General features: G+C 40.7%; 1 protein-coding gene across 1 annotated transcript in view; it reads right to left on the reverse strand.

The window, feature by feature from the left end:
* The window catches only part of pex5la (peroxisomal biogenesis factor 5-like a), a 136,773-nt gene that overhangs the window by 8,564 nt on the left and 115,999 nt on the right, over window positions 1-12,210 (reverse strand). Inside the window, exons 11-14 of the mRNA XM_049588779.1 lie at window positions 10,483-10,553; window positions 8,415-8,633; window positions 5,411-5,576; window positions 1,490-1,647 (exon numbers count right to left, since the gene is read on the reverse strand). Coding sequence (XP_049444736.1) covers window positions 1,490-1,647; window positions 5,411-5,576; window positions 8,415-8,633; window positions 10,483-10,553 — 614 coding nt within the window. The remainder of the gene's footprint in view (window positions 1-1,489; window positions 1,648-5,410; window positions 5,577-8,414; window positions 8,634-10,482; window positions 10,554-12,210) is intronic.

The following is a 12,210-nucleotide window of genomic DNA, read 5'->3' on the forward strand; positions in this document are numbered from 1 at the left end:
ATGCTACGGTCACCGCCTCCATATCCTTCCATAGGCTAACTCACTTGCTCACGGTCCGTCCTGTCGTCTCAGGGAAGTTTGTGAAGGAATAATAATGTTTGAGTGACACCGGTTAGTCTACCATGTCATACAGGTGTTAGCCTTAACCGTCACTTCAAACCCAACGGTTATTTTCTTGTCTTCGCGGAAAAAACTCTTCCATGAAGGTTAATTACTTTCACCTGAGATGCTGAGGGTCACTGCTTCTCTTCAACAAAATAAGTAGGCTGTTTTCTATTTATTTTGCTAAACTATTATATTATGTTATATTAAAGTTGTTTTTTGACTGTCATGGCGGCTTGCTAGTTTTATTGCTTGGACCTGGCTATGTTTTGGGGTCTGCTGGCTGCTAGCTTAATTTCTTAATTTCTGCTGCTTTGAGGGCTAAGTTACTACACTTGTTGTTTTTGGGCCCTCTTTTATTTTGGGTGCATTATGAGTCTGCATACTAATTTGGGGGTTTTATAAGTGCTGTATGGGCTGAATTGTTTAAATTAACATTAATTATTTTTGCTGTATATTTCCCTCAGAGTTTTGCTAATTCACACAGATATGTCTCTATAATATTGGCTTTTTCACTCACAAAATGAACATTTTCTCCACATTTTTTTGTAATCAGCCAGGCATTTGGGAAATATCACCTAAAAGCAATTATTGTAACATTCAACATTAATTTAATGCACATGCTGATAGTAATCCATGGATTGTCTGCTCAGAGCTGCACAGTTAATTGAAATATTAATGAAATCACAATTAAAAAAAATCTCAACTGCAATTTTTTTGATAATGGTAAAATGTGTCACAATATACCATTGTAAATGAAGCATTGTGGTGCTACAGAGAGGCCAAACCATCATCATTTTTGTACATTTTCAGTGAAAATACATATTATACATAACACCCTTAGTCTGCTCCAAATCACAACTTTTGTGATTTCTGAATTAGAGCTGCAATGATAAGTTTGACAGAAAACTTATGAACAGTTGTTTTAATGTAATTCTTTCTTTCGTTGTTTTTGTAAGCGAAAATGCCAAACATTCTCTGGTTGCAGCCTCTACAGTATGAGGAGTTGATACTAGTTGGACCGGATAAAACAAGAAATCTGAATATTGACCACAGCCTGTAGGAAATTATAAAGGCCATTTTTTCACTATTTTCGGACACTGTCAAGACGATTAATTGCTTAATTGGAAAATAACAGGCTGATTGAGTACCTAATATGAATTTTTTGTCTATGATTTACTGCATAGTTGAAAGGTCATAGCCTGCTGCATAACAGGTGAATTGCTAAGTTTGTATTTATTTATCTCACTTAACTAGATTGTATATTCTCTAAAATGGCCTGAAGTATAATTTTGACTTTTCATAATGGGTGCTACCCTAACTAATTCTACTCCATTGCATAGTGTAGGAGCTCTTTCCCACCCTCCTATAGCCCCACATCACTCACCTGTGTGCCCCCAGGTTAATGCAGCTGATGCCTAGGTTGTAGCGGGACCTGATAAACCCTGGCTGCAGCTCCAGGGCTCGCGTGTAAGCCTCCACTGCCTCCTCACTCCGGTCCCCATTTGCCAGCGTGGCCCCCAGGCGGTTCCACAACAAGTAGTCCTGGATGGATGGTGAGTGTTGGGGTTGGTTGAAGGATGAGCAGTGTCAGAGGGTGAAGATGAAGATTTGTTTTAGGAAACTTCACTGTGATGTGTGTAGTTAGATGCTGTCAGCCTTGATAATGTGGCTTGCATTTATAAATATTTCTGGATGTATTTAATTAGTAAACACAGTGGGGAGTTCATGTTAGCCTGAATTAAAAACTCATCAGCACCATCTCTCCAGTTATCTTTTAAGTCTTAAATGCTTTCCATCTCTGAAAGACCTGCCCAAGCAGCTGACAGTGTGTTTAACAGAAAAGTGTGAGTGAAACAGAGCTGAATAATCTGTGTTGCTACATAGCACTCAGCCTTATATATGCAGAGACAGCATGACAAAGCAGCGTTAGAGGGATAATTCTGTTTTTTTTTTTTGTTTTTTTTTTTATGCACAAATAACAAGGAACTGTTTGGAGTGTTAATGCCGCTCCCTGCTGTGAAGTAACCTAACAAGGGTATTTTAAGGAGAGCTGCGTTACATCACAGAGTGTCCTTGCCTCTGTTTCCCACCTGCAGGTAGACAGGCACATACAGAGGTCATGGTCTGCTACAGTATAGGGGTCCTTCATCTTTGGCTAAGCCTAGCAGCGGGATATAATTACCTCCCTTTGTGTTCAGAGCTATTTTTTCCAGCAGGGGAGCAGATATTACCAAGTCAAATGTGGGAGGTTGGATTTAACAGTGAGTAATATTCTTGCCGGCCTGGGACAGCGCTGGGAGGACAGAGACTGATTTGCATGAAGGGGATGCAGAGATGGAGGGAAAGTTTGTGGTTGTAATTGTGTATGTATGTGTTTATTTTGTTTGTTGTGCATGAAATATGCATCAAAGTGTTTTTTTTGTTTTGTTTTGTTTTTCTGTGCAAATGTGTGTGCACCAGATCTTGTTTTACGCTGAGATCGTATGTGTGCCAGTCAAGAGTTCATGGGGCCAAATTTGGCAGCTCCTTATTTCACATATTGCTGTGACCGTTTGATGTGCTTCACTGCATTTGTTTCCATGTGCTCTCCCTGGATATTTGTGGCTTCATCCCTCTAAGGATGTGTACAAGCTCGAGGGTTTCATGTATGCTGTATGTGTTTGCATGGGAACATGTGGTGTGTGACAGATCATGGTTTTCAAGTGTGTGACTTTGTGTTGCGTGTGTGTTTGTAGCAGATCTTAGGCACTATATGTGTTTCTCAGAAGCCAAATCAGTTAAACTGTAGGAGGCAGCTCATATTTTGCATATTATTATTGGAATACTGTGCTCTTAATATAAAATGAACTAAAATGCAACAGCCACAATATCTCAGAAAGTTAATTTAAGCTTGCATACTGAACATCCAAGATTATAAATGCAACTATTTATAATGAATTATGTATTTTGTTTAGTTTATTTGCACATATACATATATAGAAAATACAGAAAAAGGGAAATTAAAAGTTAAAACATTGTGCAGGAGAGGTTAGAAGCCAAAAATAGCTTATGAAGATACCTCTCCTATTAAATAACAACAATCATACATAAAAAGATAAAAGTGAAGTTTGCATAGTTAAACAAGAGTTCCAGACTAATAAATAACACAAAATTATTAGAGATATACAATCTACAAAAACAGACAAACAAACAAATTACAAATGAATCAATGAAGTATTAAGAGTCTTTGCAAATTAGAGTCCTTTCAGATGTTTTTTGAATAACGATACTGTAGGTGATGATTGTAGAAATGTAAGAAGGATGTTCCAAAGAGATGGTCCTCTGTATTTCAATGAATATTGATTAAGAGAAGTCCGACATCATGAAAGATAAAAGTCCTTAGATTGTCTTGTGGAATATGAGTGAATGTCTAATGTTGTGTACCCACCAAACGCTAATTTGCAAATTTGCGACTAGATTACATATAAAGTTAATGCAAAGACGCGAATTGATGCAAATTTGCAGTGGGCGGCGCGATGGACGCGTTTAGCGCAATGAGAAGGACGCGATAGACGCGAAATTCGCCCGCATCGTTGAAAATATTGAACTTCTGAGGCGAATTCGCCTGACACCGTGACGCAATAGCCTATCAACATTGAGACTGTCCCGACGTCACTGACGTCCTGATGTTCTCACGCCCTGCCTGGTGTCGGTCAAATCTATAATCTATATAGCTCCTATAGGAGATGGTGGAACTTGCCGAGTGCAGTGTGCCTCTGCAGGATATCATGCACACAGAACCGACGGTGGCGTTTGGCCCTCAGACGAATCTGGGACCTCCAGAGCAGGTACAGTGCAGCGATCATGGTGATCTCAGCCATGGTCAATGAGAGAAAGAAGTGGCGGAAGTAATGTTGTTGTTATCTAGTGAAAATGGGCTGGCTCGTACTCACGCATCTGACGCGATAATGCAGATTTAACATAAATGGCCCAGCGTCCAAACTCAAGGGAGAAGCGCGATGAATTTTCATTTACTCGCGCAAGTAAATCGCGTTCATCATGTTTGGTGGGAACACATGGTAAGGAAGACTTGAAAAAGTTGTGGACAAGGCTTGGCAATTCATGGGTGAGATTTATATATTAATACATGAATACAGACGTCTGGTATATGTTCACATTAAAAAATGATAAAAGTCATTACTTTCTACAGAGAGGAACAGACAATGTGCATTTTTACCATAGCTAAATTGAAACATGCAGTGTATTTGATATGTCAAAGTCTAATATATTAACATTTCTTTGCTAATACATTCACAGTGTACTATGGAAAATGTCAAAAAATATTTTTGCTAGTTTGCTATTTGTCACGCTATATATTATAGTAAGCATTACAAGTGTGTTGTGCATTCATAGCTTATACACAGTTCTATACTGTGATTAGTTTTAACATTGAAATGTGATTGGGCGTAATAAATGCCACAATCTCACAATATTGGTTGGCACTTATACTGTGGAACCTCAAATTTTGGAGAAAAGTTATGTTGCGGTTTAACTGTCATGGTTTGTGTTTGTATTATTATCATTATTGCAGTAATTCACTATAACATTAGGCTTTGTACTGAAGAATACAATCTTATTCCAGTAATACTGAGATAATATACGTATACAGGCATCATTTTCTTATTGTGAAATGTTGCATGACTCCCATGTAGCAGTGTATAAACGGCCACCAGCAAGGGTACGCAGACGAGCCGGCATCCTCGGAGTGCAGTCGAGCAGAGATGATCAGTTTTGTTAACTGTATCTGCTGTGAATATCTGAATGAGCCTCTGATCACCATGAATAGTGTTTCATGAAAGGTGCAGAGTTTACATCATTGACATAATAGAGTACCAGCTGGAGTCAACCAGCTGTCTGACATATGCTGTTTCTGCAAGGAAAGCAGTGCATCCCATGTGTTCACAAACCACAGCTTACAGTCAGCTGGTTAGATCTTTGTCAGTGAGACCCTGGCACATACTGAGTGGCAGCAGAATTCTCAAACTATAGATACCTCAAAATTGTTCCATACTGTTGGTGGTGCCAAAGCTGATCAGATGAGGATTTTACATTTTTTGGCCTTGACGTTTATAAATGAGGTAATTTATTCTTTTCTCTTCCATGGCTCCACCCACTGAAGCTTGACCCCACCAATGAGATTATTCCTGCATGCAGAGCATCTCCGCCTCTGACAAGCGTTTGTACAAATACAGCTACAATCTGTCTAATCTGCCTGTTCCTGTGTGACCGTGTGTGTGTGTGTTTGTACACGTGTCCGAGTTCCTACCTCAGGCCGCACTGACAGGGCTGTATTGAAGGACTCTACAGCTTTGTTGAATTCTCCGCTGAGGTTGTAGAGCACCCCAAGGCCTGTCTGCAAATCCGGGTCGATGCTGTCAGAGTTGTGCTGAACTGCTTCCAGGAAGAGCTCCTTGACCTCGGGTAGCATGGAGCTGTGGACACACACACACACACACACACACACACACACACACACACACAGATAACACAAACACAGCTAAGGATTAGTGTGACTTAAGGCTGCTGAGTGAGCACTCTTAAGATCGCAGAGCTACAATGTGCACTGTACTGCATGTCAACTTTTATTCACAGTGTAAGAAATGAGAGAGAGAGAGGGAGATTGACAGGAAGCTAACAGAGATAAAATGAGGGAAGAAGAAAAGAGAAATAACGGCAAGGACACATGCAGAGAGAGCTGAGTAAAAGAAGGACGACTAGTATTCAGTTTTGTTTTTGTTCATTAGTTCAGTTTATGTAAATCACATCCTCCGTGTTGGCAGCAAAAGTAGCAGAGTTTAGTGTTTTGAAGGTTATTAGTTAATGAAATGAATAGCTAATGAACTGTTTTTGTTTTTATTTTACTTGATTGGTAAGTTTTTGTTATTGTTTTGTTTGTGGTTCTGGCCAAGCAGTGAAGCAGGCAAAATAATTTTTTGGGGGCATTTTATGCCTTTATTAGGAAATGATAGGAAGATATGGGGAACAACATGCAGCAAGGATGCATAGCCAAATGTGAACTGGGGATGTTGCTGTTCATGGTCAGCACTGTAGTGCTAGTAGGGCACACTCTTTTAACTAAACTTAAATCAACCATCAAGAAAGTGAGCCAAATTTATAACATGATAAACACGATGACTTCCATGCTTCTTGAGTTATTGTACCATGGTTGGTTCGATTTAGCAGCACCATGCAGAGCCGAGCCAAGCTGTGATGACATATTGTATGTTTCCACTACACTTGAATTATGAAGGGTTCCATCCATGTATTATTAAATCTGGATACCAGACCACAAGATGGCGCTTACTTAGTCCAGTAAGAATTGCTTTTCTTGTTCGCTTTTATGCAAATAAAGTTTCTAGCGTCTGGGTTTACTAGTGGGTTATGCAACCCACTGAATATGCACAGTAGTGTTTTACACGCTGGCCCTGCCCACAAGTTGGCGCTCAGCCCATAGAATTTTTTGAGACGATGTCATGGATTTTTAAATTGCTTTTTTCAGCTCAAGGACGGTTTTACAAAAGTAAAACCTCCATGGGTCAAAAATTCATGATCGAGTCACAATTGACCTTGTTTGCAGTTTGAGGTGGGCACGGTATGGCAGTGGTTAGCATTGTCGCCTCTCGGCAAGAGGTTTCGGTGTTTGATCCTGGGGTCAGGGAGCACTTCTGTGCGGAGTCTGCATGTTCTTTCTGTGTCAGCGTGGGTTTTCTCGGGCTTCCCACAGTCCAAAGACATGCACATTAGGTTTATTAGTGACTCTAAATTGCCCGTAAGTGTGAATGTGAGCGTGAATAGTTGTCTGTCTCTATGTGTCAGCCCTGTGATGGTCTGGCGACCTGTCCAGGGTGTACCCCGCCTCTTGCCCAGTGTCAGCTGGGATAGGTTCCAGCCCCCCTGTGACTCCCAACAGGATAAGCGGTTACAGAAAATGAATGAATTTATGAATGAATGCAGTTTGAGGTGTCCTGTCCCTTTTGGGACACACAGCATTTGTTTTTTGCTGCAATACCACAAGTGGCCACTAGGAAAAATTGAAAGCAAGGCTGAACAATGCTGTTCCCGGAGGTCTGGCTGTGCTAGACCATCAGACCATCACATTTTTTTCTCTGTTTTCAACTGTACTTCTGCAGAATCCACTTGAATTTCTGTGGTTTGGAGTTTCACCCCTGTGTTCCTGTTTGGACTTTCAGATATCTGCTTTATTTTATTGTTTACTGATTGCTTTCAGCTGTACTAGAGCTGTGTTATGTTACTGCTAATACAAACTGAATCTTTCCTGTTGTTGCTGCTTCACTTGAAAAACTTACTAGAGAGAAAAAAGGAGAGGAAAGAACAGAAAAGAGGAGTGTAAAGAGTGAGGGATGGAGTAAGAAGCAGAAATAAAAAGTATGATATGAATGGATTGGAGCAGAGACCACAGTAATTGGGATGTACCTCTTCACATTGACTAGATGATTAAATATTTTGATAAAGTGCTGCTTTACTTTGGGAGCAGAATTAGGCCTTTTCAATCTGATATATCTAACGGCCTCATTTTTCCTAGCTTAAGATAATACAGATGGTCTGCCTTCTACAGCAGTAAGAGTGGTTTGACAAGATGGATACACGAAGCTCCATGATTGCTGCTTCACCAGTGAAATTACACCAATACCAGCTGTGGTTGAGAGACCTTGAAATCAGATTTTGCTTCTCCTGACAAAGTAACAGCAGTTTAAGTAAAACAAATGAGACCCTGAAACAGCCGGTAATGATCTTGTTTTTGAGTATGCAGCTTGTAGCACATGATGTATCATATGTTTGTCAGGTACTCAGTGACTCTGTACTTATAGATAAGCAGTGTTTCCCCTACTGTTATATTAGGGGGTGCACACACACACAGGTGAGCACACTATAGCGTGGCTTGGGCCGCATTTTCCTGACCGAACCTGACCCGAGTCTGAGGCAATTATAACTGAGCCCGGCACGCACCCAACAGACTGTCTGATTTTTCAGTTCGGATCCGACCCGAGGCTGATGCAGTTTGTTACCTGACATAGTTATTGTTATGGACAATGTGTAAATGACCATCAAAAGACTGCTGTTACGCACAGTCAAACATGCCACTCACACAGCAGTGCAACATGGCACACAACATAACATAATGTGTGCCAGATCTTTAGGTTAAATGTCATTTTACAAGATCTAAAAATACAGCGACATGATCTATTTGATGTTTTCATCAGGTAAAAAGTATCGTTGAACTGTCTGCCCATTCAGTCTAAATACTCTACCTTTCATGTCTGCCCATGTTGAGAGCGGTAGACATCCTGCGTTGAGAGTTTGGGGATCCTATGAGGTGCGTTTTGCCCTTCAATAAGTGCTTGTACTTTGGATTGTGTCGCAGCCAGCGGAGCAGGGCCTCGCAGGCATCATGTCGCATACCAGTGTTGGTCAGGCTCACTGCCAGGGCCATGAGGGCTTGGAGGTTGTTTGGGTGGAGCTCCAAACACCTGGATAGAGAAAGGACCCGGGCATGGGAGAGAAGAGATGGTGTAAGGTGTGCACTTCAAAGGAAAATCTAGATTTGACAGGCATTAATTGGGACAGGCCAAAGCGAGGGAACATCAGGCAGAGGCTAATGATTTCTGGGTCAGGATGGATGAGCTGCATCTCTCCTGCACTGCCTCTCCTGCAGAGGACTGGGTTTGCATGCTGCCCTCAGCAGTGGGGTTAGATGATTTGCATTTAGGGAAAAAAACGCTCTTGGTGAGCTGGAGATGGAAAGCGTGTTTGTTGCGAGTGCTGACGTTATATCACCGGTTACATCACTTGGACAACCGCCACTAAGATCTACTGTGGCTTTTGTAATTGAAAATGGGAGAAGAGCAGCACTCTGTCGGATGCACAACTCGGATTAGTTTAGAAACTGGAGGAGAGACCAAAACAAGATTTCATCAAGATAATTTTCAAGACAGATTTGCTACAGCTGATGCGCCAACTTCCTTAAAACCCACATAATCTCAGTCAAACCAAATTATTTCAGTCCCCCACTGCAGTGTGCTGGATATTATATAAACTTTGGTTCAGGCCACTCAAATCCACTGTACACTTTCAAGGATGTGTTCCTTTTTTTGTGTGAAAAAAGTTAAATGTCCCATGTGTACAAGGGGTAGAAAATGGAAAAGTCCCACTTTTGGCAGATTTTTTTTTTGTATACATAATCAAACTAACCACACATCCATCATTCACATTAATGCCACTTCAGTTACCCACTGCACTTCAGAAAATGTTTTTGCAGAGAGCTGTGGAGGCAAAGCTCACATGTTTTGAGCATCAAAAGTGAAGCATAAAATAACCATGACAGAATAAGGCAAAACTAAACAAAAGTTCTGTGCATGAGAAATAACATTAGCCAAACAAAATGTTTATTTTTAATGTGTTTTTGTTTGTGTTGCAATTTTTAATGCAGTGGTAAAAAAAAAAAAAAAAGCTGAATAGAGCAGGGTAACATGGTGCTTGCCAACTGAAGTGTTGCCAGTGTAGCAACAACAGGACTAATGCCAGTTAAACATTTAATCTCACTTCGTACCCAAACACACCCCTCACAGATGGGGCATTACATAATATACACCATGCAAACTATCTGAGATCTGAGTGGCGTTTCAGAATATGCATCAATGCGTCAATTGGATTACGTGAGATTCTCGCAGGAATTGGGAAATACATTATTTGCATCGTTTGTAATCCCATTTACATAGAACAGCAATGAAATGTTTTTATTTATTTATTTCTTAGTATTTTTTCTATTTCACAGAATGGACAATTTATGTCACACTTTGGGGAAAAAAAAAAAAGGACGGATGCATTTTTTCCTGAATGGCTGTCTCCTGTGTCTTCAGTTGACTTGTCAGCGTTCACACTCCCAGATAGGTGCAATTTCTGGCTTCAGCAGTGTTATGAATGAAAGTGGGCCACCTCCCATTGAGGACTCATACCCTGGCTCTGTGCAATCACCATCCATGTGGGGTGTCTCTATTTTAGGAATAAAAATCACAGAACCTTTCCTTCCAATCGCAGCTTGGTAAAGTAAAACAGTAAAGAGCTCTTTTCCTCAGGACTATAAATAAAACAAATCTCTACATCAGAATTTTGACTTCTCTTGCTGAATAGACTTCTGCCAAAAAGTTTATTGAAACCTCTCAGGCAAATTTCATATGATGGGCTTCATCTCTTAACATTTCCACAGAGTCCCACTTATGCAAACATATGGTGTCTCTGAGCAATAACAGCTGACAGCTCCGCCAAGTCTGAGAACATTTTTTTTTTAAATGGGAATTTGATGCAGTTGTTTCTCCTTACCTCTGGAGGGAGACGATCGCAGCCTGCTCATTCTCATTTTCAGCTTGCGTGGTCCCCAACACTTGCCAAGCCTGCAGGGAAACAAAATACAGGTAACAGTAAACAGCAGGATGGAAACCTGGACCCCATAGCCAGTATTCTCAAGGGGCTGAACCACGGTTACAGTGGCTCAGCATCATCAGTCAGGCACAATGAGAGGGATCCAACACGGAGCAAATGACGCTAGTGTTTCAGACACATAAACACAGAGGAGCTTCGGTGCATTTAACATTCAAATCTCCATCAGTTGTAAAACTTTCATGAGGTCAAACGGGCACATGCAATTATGATTAAAAATGTGTGTATAAAAAAAAGTATTTAGCTTGGAGGGCTGGCCTTAGATACTCTCATATACTCAATTTAATCATCAGAGCAATAGAAGACCTTTTATTATTCAGTGAAGCTATCAGAGATGACTCACTGACATATTGCTTCATCTCTTTAAAAACAGTTAAGTGATAATTTAGGTGAGGACTTCTCATTCATGTTGAGCTGAACAGTTCATCAGTCAGCAGAAAATTATAATTGTGGACTATTGTGATACTGGATTTATCATTTGAGTCATTTTTAGGGAAAATATTTGGATTTTGGACCATTGGTTTGACAAAACAACACACTGAACACGTCACCTTGGCCTCTGTGAAACTTTGCCGTTCATGACAGCTTAATCGGTGAAAATGAAAATAATGGTAAGTTGCAGCCCTACATTTATTGGAGGAAACTTCATATATTATACATTTTCAACCAAGTCTGTGTCACCATGGTGTGGGAAATGTGTGCAGATGAACGTTGTTAAGGTGCCCCTGTGCTGGCAGCTCCCGGAGCACCCAGCCTGTCTGCCAACCGAAATTCACTGGATGATGTCATTGATGACGCAAAATGAAGCGTTCTAGTGGATTTCTGCTCACTGAACAGCACAGGGGGCACCCTAACACAGTTCATCTGCACACACGTCCCACACTGTAGTGACACAGATCTGGTTGAAAATCAACAATGTATCCCTTTAAGTGCATCAGATAAAGAATATCAAAGCTGCAACAAACATTGCATTCATTATTGATAGTGCTCTTAGTCAAATCACACTTTTCCAGCTCAAGGCAACGTCCTTTGATTTCTTGTTTTGTCCTACCAGCAATGCAAAAACCCTAAATATTCAGTTTACAATGATATGAAATTGATTGAAGCAGAACACCCTCACACTAGTTCATTTTCTGTCAGTCAACTAAAAGATGAATCACGTTTTTGCTCAGTAAATGCATAGGTTCAGAGAAAGTACTAGGGGACTTCTATTTACCCCGAAGTACCCCAAATCCCCCTGTGTCATAAATTTCCTTCTCAATGTTGCAACAAAATCTATGCCCTTGCTAGAATATGACTGTGTGAGGGGCACTGTGGCTGATCTTTGTGCCAGTGTTGGTTCTCAGCAGGGACATGCAAATGGAAAGTACCCTTGATCAGCACAAGAGGGCAGACAATGATATATAACTAACCTCAAACCAAAAATGTAAGATTATGAGATTACCCATCTGTATTTGTGTCTGTAAGGGCACTCTTAATAACCTGTTCCAAAGCTAATCTCTGTAGATGCTTTTTTGTTCCACTCTTTGAAATGAGGGTCGAAATTATTTCTGAATGATTCAGAGGTCTTCACAGTGGGGCAATAAGCCACTAAGCGCCCTAGGAGGAATT

Source organism: Epinephelus fuscoguttatus, linkage group LG10 (assembly GCF_011397635.1).
Source record: "Epinephelus fuscoguttatus linkage group LG10, E.fuscoguttatus.final_Chr_v1".
Classification (NCBI taxonomy): domain Eukaryota; kingdom Metazoa; phylum Chordata; class Actinopteri; order Perciformes; family Serranidae; genus Epinephelus; species Epinephelus fuscoguttatus.